Source organism: Eimeria tenella, genomic scaffold (genome assembly GCF_000499545.2).
Source record: "Eimeria tenella Houghton genomic scaffold, Eth_scaff161, whole genome shotgun sequence".
NCBI lineage: Eukaryota > Apicomplexa > Conoidasida > Eucoccidiorida > Eimeriidae > Eimeria > Eimeria tenella.
The window spans coordinates 1,472-14,024 of NW_013541535.1; the positions used below are offsets into that span (position 1 = coordinate 1,472).

Here is a 12,553-nt window from a genome sequence, read left to right on the forward strand (position 1 = left end):
TTTGCTTCCGCTCCTTGGCAGAGAAAACAAAATTGAAAAGGCAGCAGCAACTGCTGCTGCTGCTGCTGCAGCAACTGCAGCTGCTGCTGCAGTTGCTGCTGCTGCTGCTGCTGCTGCATATATTTACATGTAATGTGCATGTCTGCAAATGGCCCCGGTAATAATGAGGAGGCCGAAGGCAGCAGCAGTGACAGCAACAGCAGCTGCTGCTGCAGTGTGTATCGCAGACACAACGCTGCTGCAGCTGCTGCTGCTGCTGCTGCTGCTGCTGCTGCTGCCATCAAACATGCCCGAAACCCAGCAGCTGCTACTGCTCCTGCCTGTAAGATAAGCAGCAGCAGGCATATACATAAACACGCAAACTTATGCTCCTGCAGCAGCAGCTGCTGCTGCTGCTGCAGCAGCAGCTGTTGCTGCTGCTACTACTACTGCTGCTGCTACTACTGCTGCTCAGTTCTGCTGCTGAAATATCTCCTTCCGCTGGTTCTGTTGTTCTATTCCTGCTGCTTCTGCTCTAATTGTTTCTGCTCGTGCTGCTGCTGCTGCTTCTGCTGCTCTAGCGGCTGCCCTTGCTGCTGCTGCTGCCGTTGCTGCTGCTGCTGCTGCTTACCTGTTTGTCTCCTTAAATCCAAATCGTTTTCTGTTGCTTCGTCGCAAAGAGAAGAAAGATCTGCAGCCGTCAACTGGCCGTCCCAGCTGAACACTCAAACCCTAAACCCTAAACCCTAAACCCTAAAAGAGCGTTTCCGCTTTTCAGCAAGTGCAGCAGCAGCAGCGGAAGCAGCTCCACGTGGAACCAAACAAAATAAATAAAATAAATAATTAAAATAAAATAGGTAATTAAAATAAATAATTAAAATAAATAAAATAAACTCCAAAAATAAAACTTACCCCCCCCACCAAATTTTGTCTGTAAAGGCTTTGCTGCACCACCGCCGAACTCGCCGGGCCACAGAGTCCTAAAAATGAAAAATAAACAACAACAAATAATAAATAGATAATCATAAATAAATGATAAATAAATAATAAATAACAAATAATAAATAAATAAAATACGTCATTAAATTAATTTAATTAATTAATTAGAGTTTTGGTCTTTGTCAAATCAAGTCGGGAAATGAAATATTCATTTTCTAATAAAGAACCATTTATTTATTTAAATTAATTTAACTAATTCAATTTAATTTAATCAATTAAATTGATTGATTTATTTATTTATTTATTATTATTTATTTATTTTTTAATTACAAGTGCATGCAGTTCTCTTCTGTCTCCGCCTTCTTTGATGATTTGCTGCTGGCCCTTCAACTCCAGCAAATCCTAAAATCAAAAATAAGAAATAAAAATAGATAAATAATAAATAAATAAATAAATAAATAAATAAATAAATAAATGGACAAACAAACAATTAAATGAATGAAAAATGAATGATATTAAATAATCAAATGGAAAAGCAATAAATGGACAAAAAATAAAATAATTAATTGGAAGAAAATAAACAGAAGACAAATAATTGAAAAATCAAATAAGTAAAAAGTACCAATAAATAAACAGACAAATGCAGTAAATAGAAAATAAGAGAAAAATAATAATAGATTAACAGATAAATAAACAAATAAACAATAAATGATAAATAATACAAAATAAATAAATAAATGAACAGTAAGTTTACCTGTTTCAGCAAGAAGAGGTCGGAGTTAATTCCGTTGGAGTTTTTGAAATTAAAAAAAGAAAAAAAAGAAACGGGAGAATAAACAGAAAACAAAAGAAGGCTTTTCCGAGGGCCTAAGCAGCAGCAGCAGCAGCAGCAGCAGCAAAAGCAGCAGCAGCAGCAAAGAGCATGAACTAGCAGCTGCTGGTGGAGCAGCAGCTGCTGCTGCAGCCAAAGCCGACGCTGTAGCAGCAGCAGAGTCCTCGAGGAAGCAGCAGCAGCAGCAACAGAGCAGCAGCTGCAGCTGCAGCAGCAGCAGTAGCACAGCAACAGGAGCAGCAAAAGAGCAGAAGCAACAGAGCAGCAGCGGCAGGAACTGTAGCAGCGAAACTGCAACCACAAAACTGCAGCAGCAGCAGCAGCAGCAGCAGCAGCAAGTCGCTAGCACTGGGAAGAGAAAATAAGAGTTTGAAAGAATTAATAACAATAAAACAATGAATAAAAGTAATTTATAAATTGAAAATAAAAGAGAAATAATTAAAAGAGCTTTAAATAAAATCGGCAGCAGCAAAAGTGCGCTGCTGCTGCTGCTGCTGCTGCTGCTGCAGCGCAGCCGCGCAGCAAAACAGCAAAACGCCGCAAAACCTCTCAACTCTCCCATCCATTTAATTAATTTTAATTATTTATTCATTTATTATTTATCATTTTATTTATTTATTTATTATTTACCTAAAGGAAGAACATGAATTATAATCTGCCTTTCGGTTCCCCGCGGAGAGCGAAAGTTGAAAAGGCAGCAGCAGGGAGGCAAAAATCGAGTCTGAAAACAAATAATAAATTAATTAATTAATTAATTAATTAATTAAATGAATAAATCAATTAACTAATGAAAATGGAGAAAATGGCAAGTAGTTTGATCGCAGAACAGGTAGATTTGGCGAAAAAATCAAACTGCTGCTGCTACTGCTGCTGCTGCTGCTGCTGGTACCTCTGCTGCTGTTGTTGCTGCTGCTGCTGCTCTTGCTCCTGCTGCTGCTGCCTCTCAATACCCAACTCTCGCACACTTTCATTGATATTAATTATCTAATCAATTGATTAAAACAAATTGATTAATTACTTTTATTCATCTATTTATTTATTCATTTATTTATTTAATTTATTTTACCTCCACATCTTCTCTCTCCCGCTGCAGCGTTATAGGACATCCCTGGAGGTAGGGCCTAAGGTGAAATTAAATAATAAATAAATAAATAAATAAATAAATAAAAGTGAACAAATAAGTGAAATAAAAAATAAATGGATAAATAACAATAATAATGAAAGTTGTGAATAGAGGGGCTGTTGAAGTGGGAGAGGAGCCGCCAGACAGCTAAAAATCTTAACCCTAAACCCTAAACCCTAAACTTTATACCCTAAACCCTAAACCCTAAACCCTAAAGAGCTAACCTGGTAAAGGGAACGCCCCCTGCTGACGTCAAGTGTGAAGAGCTGACCAGCCACTCCATCTGCAGCCACACACCCTAAACCCTAAACCCTAAACCCTAAACCCCAAACCCTAAACCCTAAACCCTAAGCCATAAACCCTAAACCCTCAAGCAGCGCAGCACAGCGCTTCGAAGCCACACCCCCCGAAAGCCCGAATTAAAAGCCAAACAGCAGCAAAACAAAACAAACAAATTAATTTAATTGAACTGATTAATTTAATTATTTATTTAATTAATTTAATTAATTCTCACTATTAATGGGGCCTCTGCTTCGCAAAGAACTGCAGCAGATTCCTCTTTGCTGCTCTTCCGCCGCGGCAGCCTCAGAGTCGGGGGAGAGCAGCTCTTTGCCAGTTCTTTAGATCCTTTTAAAACAAATAAATAAATAAATAAATAAATAAATAAATTATATTAATTAGTATCCGCCAGCTGCTGCTGAAGGCAAGAAACGCCATCCATAGAAATGCAGCGCAGGACGCGCTCTGCCAGCAGCAGCAGCAGCAGCTGCAGCAGCAGCAGCAGCTGCTGCTGCAGCAGCAGCTGCAGCAGCTGCAGCAGCAGCTGCAGCAGCAGCAGCAGCAGCAACAGCAGCAGCAGCAGCGACAGAAGTAGCAGCAGTAGCAATAGCAGGGACAGTGGCCAGCAGGAGAAGCAGTAACAGTAGCAGCAGCAACAGTTGCAGCACTAGCAGCAGCAGCAATAGCAGCAGCAGCAATAGCAGCAGCAGCAACGGCAGCAGCAGCAACAGCAGCAACAGCAACAGCAGCAACAACAGCAACAGCAACAACAGACCTAGCCAAACCCAGACAAATCCTTGATTATCTATACAAGGGAATTCTTGTGCAGCCACTGGTCCTGCTGCTGCTGCTGCTGCTGCTGCTGCTGCTGCTGTTGCAGATGCCTCCGGTTCCTGCGGCTTTCCCAAGTCTTCTCCGCTGCTGCCACTGCTGCTGCTGCTGCTGCTGCTGCTGCCGCTGCTGCTGGCAAATGTACTTTTTCGGTTTGCTGCTTCGGTGCAGCAGCAGCGACAAAAGCACTCGAATCTGTGTAGCGCAGCAGCAGCAACGGCAGCAGCAGCAGCAAAGAGAGTCAATTAAAAGTGTCGTTGAATTAGAGAAGAGAGATAAGGTGAACTCGAAATAAAAAGGACCGTCCAGCAGCAGCAGCAACAGCAGCAGCAAGAACAGCAGCAGCAGCAGCAGCGGCAGAAGCAACAGCAGCAAAACCCATCCAACAACTCAGCAGCAGATAAGCGGCAGCGAATACTCTTCAAATAAAAACAAGACAGAAACTAAAATAAACAGACAAATAAATAAATAAATAATTAGATTAAATAATAAATATATAAATAATAAAATGAATAAAATAAAGCGGACAAATGAATACGTAAAATAAAAATAAACAGAACACGCAAAATAATAAAACACGTAAGTGAATAATATAAATAAAATAACAAACAAATGAATGAATAAGATAAACAAACAAATAAATAAACAAACAAATAAACAAATAAATAAACAAATAAAGAAATAAAACAAACAAACAAATAAACAAATAAACAAATAAAAGCAAATAAAAGCAAATAAAATAAACTTTCATTAAATGCATTCCTCAGCAGGCCTCCCCTCAAAACTAAAAAATTAGAAAGGCAAAAAGCAGCAAAAGAATCAATTAATCAAATTAAATTAAACCGATGTAATTAATTAAAATTAAATTAAATTAGTTAAATTAAACTAAATAAATTATATAAATTAAATAAAATGAATTAAATTAAATTTTTGCCTTCAAAGCTCAAAAACGAAAAAAGCCAGAGTCGCAACAAGCGTGAACTAGCAAACAAAACAAAAACCAAAAACCAAATTAATTAAATTAAATTAATTAATTAATTAAAATAAAAAATAACTCGCCTGCCGTTGAGGAAAAAAGCCAAAGAAAGTCTTTTGCATTTGTGGGCGCAAATGTCGCTGAGGCAAACGGGCTGGCCGCTGGGGTGTCTGTACAGCAGCAGCGGGGCCCCCAGCAGCCGCAGCGTCTTGCAGCTGCTGCTGCTGCTGCTGCTGCCGCTGCTGCTGCTGCTGCTGCTGCTCGGAGATAGAGGCAGCAGCGAAGACGACAGACACACAGGCCACCAGTACGAACGCTGCAGCAGCACCAGCAGCAGCAGCAGCAGTAGCAACAGCAGCAGCAGCAAAGATATTCGGCGTGTTAATTCTCCACTTCTAGTAATAAATAATAATAAAGGATAAATGACAATTGATTGTAATTAATAATATTAATTGTGTTAATTCAATTTAATTCATTTAGTTAAATTTATTTAAGCGGCCTTAGTTGGAAACTGAAAGACGGAGCAAGCAGCGCAGCAGCAGCAGCAGCAGCAGCAGCACTTGGCAGCAAACTCCCGCTGCTGCAGCATTGCCTAAATGTTTTTGAATTTAAAATAACCAATAAACTAAGTACTTAAACAATCAACTAATTAATTAAATTAACTAATTAATTAATCAATTAATAAAGGAAATTAATTAATTAGTTTTACCAAGTCAGTTCTCCAGTTCAACTCTTCCTCTGGGCTCTCCTGCGCGAAAACGAAAAAACAAAAACAAGTGAAATAAACAAAACGAAATATATTGAAAAATGAATTAAATGAATAAATGAATTAAATGAATCAAATGAATTAATTAATGAAATAAATGAAGTAAACTGGACAATAAAAAGACGAAATAATAAAACTTGTCGAATTAAACATTTTAATTGAGTCCAAGAGATAAAACGACAAAGAGGAGCTGGCAAGGGCGTTTCCGTTCAGCGGCGAAAAGGCGACTTCTGGGGTTTAAAAAGGCAAATCAATGGACAAAATGGATCATTTAGATGCAGAAAAGGAAAATGAGAACAAAATGGAAGGCAAAAAGAAGAAAAAAGTCGAAAAAGAGGAGAAAAAAGTCCAAAAGTTCAAAGAATTACCGGACGGCCTCCGGGCGATAATCGCCGTTGGAAATCTCTTCTCCTGCGAGGACCCGCGGAGGTTTTGGGCTGCACATGTTTCTCGAAATCCAAAAAGGAAGAGTTTTGCATTTTGGAATTGGAAAAAGAATAAAAAGAATGAAGAAAGAAAGGTTTTCTTGTTTGCGGCGGAGCGGCGCGCTGCGGTGCGCTGAGGTGTATGTACAGCTCCGTCCAAAAGGAAACGCGCGCCCAACGCAGCAGAAACTCCCGGAAAACGCCAAGTGTTTATTTCTGCAAAAGATTTAATTTGAAAAGAATTCTAATGCCAAAAATAACTGCGAAGAACTCTCTTGATGCCAAGCCCGCTCCTGCGGTGTACAGACACCGCAGGGCGTTGTTGTGTTGCCGCGGCGTGTGTGGCGAAGTGCCAGCGGCGCCCGCGGTGGTTCGTGGCCAAAACTGCGCCATTTTTCCCCTTTTTTCGCCAGTTTAAACTCATTTAATATTTAAAAGCAAATTAAAATGCTTTTACACCTTTTGAAACTTCTTTTCCGCGCTTTTCCGGCCATTTTGCACCCAGCGCGCGCGCCGGACCATTGGTCCACGCGCCACCCCCCCGCCGCGAAAAGAGGCGAAAGAAAGCAGAAGCGCATATTTAACAGATTAAATGGATTTCTTTATTTGAATTTTATCCATTTTAATTCAATTTAATTCATTTTAATTCAATTCAAACGAATAATCTCAAATTAATGCCCATTTCCAGACCGCTGGGCCCTGCGGGTCGCCTGCGCCGCCCGCGAGCGTCTCGGGACTTGGGAGGAATTCAAAAAGAAAATAAAAATAATTAAAAAATAAAAATTTAAATTTAATTCAAATAAACTAAAAAGAATTCAATAAAGACATCGAGCGATAGACACGCCAAGACACAGCCCCCACACTCCCGGCAGCAGCAGCAGCAGCAACAGCAGCAGCAAATATGTTAATGGGCCTTATAATGCAGCTCAAAATTCGCGGTTTTGAATTTAAAATAAATAAAATTAATAAAGACATCTTCTCTCCGGCGTTGCATATCTAAAATTAAAAAGTAAAAACAAATAGATAAAAGACAAATGCCAAATCCAAAGAACAAAAAGCAAGATAGACTCCTTTTCTTCACCCCTTCTAATCTGCTGCAGCAGCAGCAGTTGCAGCAGCAGCTGCTGCTGCTGTTGCAGTCTCAGCTTCCTGTAAATGATATTTCCATTCTTTTCCAGAAAAGGCTTTTGCATTTTATAATTTTGCATTTTTCCTTTGCGTTTTTACTGTCATTAGAATTAATTTAAGAAGAGTTTGCATTTGATGAAGTGCTTTATTACCTTTAATTGCATTTTGTCAAAACCCTAAACCCTAAACCCTAACCGTAAAGGCTAAACCCTAAACCCTAAACCCTGAAATCCTAAACCCTAAGCCCTAGTTAGAAGGATAGCCTACACTCTACAGGCCGCTGCAGCACCCGGCAGCGGGCTCTCCAGCTGGCTAGGGTTTAGGGTTTAGGGTTTGCAGCGCTGCTGTGGGTTTGGCTCCAAACCCTAGGGTTTAGGGTCTTCTCTAACCGCCAAACACCAGTAAACCCTAAACACTCAACTACAACTAATACACAAATAAATAAATAAATAAATAAATAAATAAATAAAGTTTTTTAAAAGCTGCTGCTTCCTCCGTTTGGCTGCCACTGCTGCAGCAGCCGAAGAGGCATCTGCAGCATTGTGTCTGTCGGTTGCTGCACACAAATAAATAAATAAATAAACACATAAATAAATACATAAAAATTAATTTAAATAATGATAATGAATTTATTGCGAAAGGCTGCACAGAGAAATGACAAAACAGCTCTTTTCGCGCAGCAGCAGCAGCAGCAGCAACAGCAGCAGCAGCAGCAGAAGCGTACAACAATTTGGAGGGCGTCTCTTTCTTGCTTGAAAAGCTTTTTTGGCTCCGGGGCCCCCATGGCCGGCATCAGGGCCGCCGCTGCATCAGCAACACAAACCCTAAACCCTAAACCCTAAACCCTAAACCCTAAACCCTAAACCCTAAGCTGTGGGTCTCGCGGACCCAAACCCCAGCCCCCTGCGCAGCACGCCGCAGACCGCAGGCCCTGAACTGCAAGCCCCAAACCCTAAACCCTCTTCCCAAGCCCCCAGCCCCAAACCCTAAACCCTAAACCCTAAACCTCACGGCCGCCAGGAGGCAGCCCCAAGACCGCCTGGAGGTTGGCCGTGGGGTTTTCGTCAATCAGGGTTTGCTTCGAAGACTCTGGAGTTCTCATAATTTCATTTATCAAAAAATAAACCCCCCCCACGCTCAGCATCACCAGGAAGTACCTGCAGCCGCACACGCGAGGGTTTAGGGTTTAGGGTTTAGGGTTTGGGGCGCCCGGCCAGCTGCAGCAAGTCGCGGGTTTAGGGCTTGAGCCAACAGATAAATAAAACAAATAAATAAATGAAGTATAAACAAATAAAAATTAATTGATTAATTATAATAAGTTAATTACTTAAAATAAATAAAATAACAAATAAAATAGTAAACATAAATAAAATAACAAATAAAATAATAAAAATAAATAAATAAATTGAAGGAGAAGACCCCAGCAGCAGCAGCAGCAGCAGCAGCAGCTGAAGCAGCAGCAGCACGCCATTTGTGCAAATTTCGAGAAATACCATTTGCAACAATTAATTAAATCAATTAAATGAATCAAATCAACTTAATTAATTTAATTAATTAATTAATTAATTAAATTTATTTATTTATTTATTTATTTACCAAGACAAAGAAGACACATAAGTGACGTCCAGCAAAGGCACTTCAACTCCCCGCTGCAGCATCGCCTTGAATTTGTAAGGAAGACTGAAGGGGGTTTTTGCTGCAGCAAACACAAGTTTTGCTGCTGCTGCTGCTGTTGCTGCTGCTGCTGTTGCTGCTGCTGCTGCTGCTGCTGGCGAAGGGCCAGCTCGATAGCTGCTCGCTGCGCCCCACGGCTGCAGCAGCCCCCTAAATCCTAAACCCCAAACCCTAAACCCCAAACCCTAAACCCTAAACCCTAAACCCTCACCGACAACGAAGCCCGAAAAGAAAGTGTTTATTAAATATGCCATTCCGCCCTGCAGAAGCACAAAAGCCAGTTGGCTCTTCACCGCCGCAAACGCCGCCGTGGGGTCTAAAAACAAAAAATAAAAAATAAAAATAAATAAATGAATAAACAAACAAATAAATAAAATTAAATTAAATGAACAAACAAAATTAAATAAATGAATACATAAATAAAATAGATAAATAAATAATGATAAATAATAAGAGAGAAGTCAGTTGAAGAGCAGCAGGAAGACACCGCGCCGCAGCAGCAAAGAAGCAAAACGGGAAAATAAAAAACAAAACAAAATAAAATGAAAATAGATATAAAGAATAAATAATAAACAAATAAACAAACAATAATAAATGAATAAATTAATAAATTTAATTTAAAATTAAAAAAAGAATTTGGAAAGAAAAGGCGGACCTTGTTTGGCGAAGTTTTCGAGTGTACGTACAGCTGAGCTCTCGGGGGCGAGCCACAGCAGCCCCAGCTGCTGCTGCTGCTGCTGCTGCTGCTCTCCCCTGGCTTTTATTAATTGCTGCTGCCGACAGTAAAAAGATCGGGGAAATAAAATGAAAAGTCCGGCACTCCGCAGCAGCTGCGAGCGCAGCACCACCGAGCTGAGGTGTACAGACACCGCAGCACCCCACACCCAGCACACCAGCTGCAACACCTGCTGCAGCAGCAACTGCAGCAGCTGCTGCAGCAGCTGAGGGTACTACTGCTGCTGCACGTTAGCTGCTGCCGCTGCTGCTGCACACTGCTCATGCTGCGCACTGCTATTGCTGCTCTCTGCTGCTGTTGCTGCTGAAATTATCTGCTGCTACTGCGGTACACTACCTGCTGCTTGCTGCTGCTGCCCATCATCTGCTACTGCTGGGGCTGCACATTATCTGCTGCTGCTGCCGCTGCACACTATCTGCTGCTGTTGGCTGCCGCGCACTATCTGTTGCTGCTGCTGCTGCTGCTGCTGCTGCACTCACGAGACGAACTGCTCCTCCATGTCGGGCTGGGTGTCTGTTTTTGCAGAAGTTTCCATCAGTTTCTGCCGCAGCAAAGTGCAGAGCAGCACGAGCAGCACAATGGGCACGAGGACCCAGCTGCCGATTTTGTAGTCCAGGACCAGCAGCTCCATCGCTGAATCGCAAAAAGTACTTTTCCTTTCCCGCTGATCTTCCCAAATTCGAATCGCCCTTCAAAAATAAGCCGCAGATGCAATTTATGGCGCGTTTTTCCCGCTGGATTCTGTAGCAACTGATGCTGAGGAAACTTGAACGCGAGCCGCCCTAGACAAAACAGCCCCCAGCGAGCGCCGGGAGGCGCCTCGGGGGCCCCTGCCGCGAATTCAAGGAATTAAACAGAGATTAAATCTATTTATTTCGAAGATCGGAAGAAAAACGAGAAAATAAGGCCAAAATGTGCTGCAGGTTGCTGCAGCGGCGGGAGGGTGCGTGAGGCAGCTGGGGTGTCTGTACAGCTCGGCGAGTGGCTTTCACAAACCCCCGCTGGCCGCAGACCTCAGTCAGTTATTTCATTTGTTTCAATTTGTTTTTTTGAACAACTAGCTGCTGCGAAGGCTCGAAGAAGCGCTGGCTGGCCCCAGCCCCGCATGCTGCAGCAGCAAGCCTGCGCGCGCAGCAGCAAGCTGCGGGCCGAGCAGCAGCAAAGAAGAGTTCTTTTTCTCGCGCGAACTAAACACTTCGAGTTCGCCAAGTGGAATCTACTTGCCATTTAGTGGCCAGCTAGGACAGACATACAGCAGCAGCAGCAGCAGCACAGCAGCAGCAGCAGCAGCGTTTCACAGGCTCGCCCGCTGCCGTTTCGCGCCCCACCGAATTCTCTCCGCCGTTTTTCGCGTTTTCGTTTTATTTCAAATTTGGGATTTCCCATTTGTGTTCTGGCAGCGTGAGGCCCCCTAAAGAGTCGAGCAGCAGCAGCAGCAGTAGCAGCAGCAACAGCAGCAGCAGGAGCCGCAGCGTCGAGCGCGTGTTCGGGCGGAAAAAATGGGTGAGTTTCTTCCTTTTCTTCGCCGTTTGCTTCAACTGCATAGAGCTTTTCAGAAGCCTTGCTGCTGCTGCCGCTGCTGCTGCTGCTGCTGCTGCTGCTGCTGGCAGCAGCGCCGATGTGGCGAGCCCGCCAGCTCCTGCTGTTGCTGCTCTCTGTGCTGCTGCTGCTGCTGCTGCTGCTGTTGCCCGTGGTTGTTCAGTGCTTTTAGCCAGCCTCCTCCCCTCTGCCTGCGGACAGCTGCCTCGAGCTAACTTCCTCTTTGCTGCTGCTGCTGCTGCTGCTGCTGCTGCTGCTCTTTGTCGCTGCAGCGGTCGCAGAGACGTGGGAAGATCTTCTTGATGAGCTCGAAGAGCGTAGGAAGCTTTTGAAAATAAATACTAGTTAATTTAATCAATTTAAAATTGAATAATTTAATTAAATCAATTAAATTGATTGATTAAAACCCCTAACTGCCAAAGTGCTGCTGCCAGAGGCCTCCCAGCTGCTGTCGCTGCTGCGCTGCTGCTGCAGCAACTCCTGCTGCTTCCCCCGCAGCAGCCGCAGCAAAACCAGCAGCAGCAGGAAAAAAGGCTGGAGCAGCAACACCCAAGGGGTTTGCTGCTGAAAACACTCCCCTCAGCGACCCCATTTCTGAACGCCTCAGGAGACAAAAGTGAGGGTTTAGGGTTTAGGGTTTAGGGTTTAGGGTGTGGGACCTAAGGGCCCTACTGCGGAGTCCCTAAAGGGCTAGGGCCTAGGGTTTAGGGTTTAGACGTCTCGAGAGGCGAAGCAGGGTTTAGGGTTTAGGGTTTAGGGCTTAGGGTTTGCTGCAGGCTGGTTGAAGAAAATGAAAAGAGGCTGATGGATGATCTTTTTGCTGACTGCGACCAGCCAGACGGAACAGCAGCAGCAGCAGCAGCAACAGCAGCAGCAGCAGCAGCAGAAAGCAAACAGCGAGCAGCACTGGCAGCAAAGGCAGCAAAGACCCTCGCAAGTTAGTGTGCTGCTACTGCTGCTTTGCTGCTGCTGCTGCTTTGCTGCTGCAGTTGATTAGCTGCTGCTGCTCGTTCGCTGCTGCTTCGTTGCTGTGTCCCCGCTGCTGCTGCTGCGTCGCCGCCGCAGCTTCTGCGCTGCTCCTGACGTGCTGCGCTCCTGTGCTGCTGCTGCTGCTGCTGTTGCTGCTGCTGCTGCTGCTGTTCCGTCTGGCTGGTCGCAGTCAGCAAAAAGATCATCCATCAGCCTCTTTTCATTTTCTTCAACCAGCCTGCAGCAAACCCTAAGCCCTAAACCCTAAACCCTAAACCCTGCTTCGCCTCTCGAGACGTCTAAACCCTAAACCCTAGGCCCTAGCCCTTTAGGGACTCCGCAGTAGGGCCCTTAGGT

General features: G+C 43.6%; 3 protein-coding genes across 3 annotated transcripts; 1 reads left to right on the forward strand and 2 right to left on the reverse strand.

Moving 5' to 3' along the window:
* Window positions 1-494: 494 nt before the first annotated feature.
* ETH_00008165 (uncharacterized protein) lies at window positions 495-3,156 on the reverse strand (the record flags this gene model as incomplete). Its single annotated transcript, XM_013373647.1, has 5 exons — window positions 495-696; window positions 892-959; window positions 1,249-1,320; window positions 2,817-2,871; window positions 3,098-3,156. 5 exons carry the CDS (start codon window positions 3,154-3,156, stop codon window positions 495-497), a joined length of 456 nt encoding a protein of 151 aa, XP_013229101.1.
* Window positions 3,157-7,753: 4,597 nt separating this feature from the next.
* ETH_00008170 (uncharacterized protein) lies at window positions 7,754-10,319 on the reverse strand (the record flags this gene model as incomplete). Its single annotated transcript, XM_013373648.1, has 7 exons — window positions 7,754-7,834; window positions 8,003-8,082; window positions 8,290-8,435; window positions 8,875-8,974; window positions 9,164-9,268; window positions 9,608-9,804; window positions 10,168-10,319. The coding sequence occupies 7 exons, from the start codon at window positions 10,317-10,319 to the stop codon at window positions 7,754-7,756; spliced, it is 861 nt and encodes a 286-aa protein (XP_013229102.1).
* An 868-nt stretch (window positions 10,320-11,187) lies between these two features.
* On the forward strand, window positions 11,188-12,169 carry ETH_00008175 (uncharacterized protein; the record flags this gene model as incomplete). The annotated part of the gene is made up of 4 exons (XM_013373649.1): window positions 11,188-11,191; window positions 11,500-11,544; window positions 11,702-11,843; window positions 12,004-12,169. 4 exons carry the CDS (start codon window positions 11,188-11,190, stop codon window positions 12,167-12,169), a joined length of 357 nt encoding a protein of 118 aa, XP_013229103.1.
* Between the last annotated feature and the right edge of the window lie 384 nt (window positions 12,170-12,553).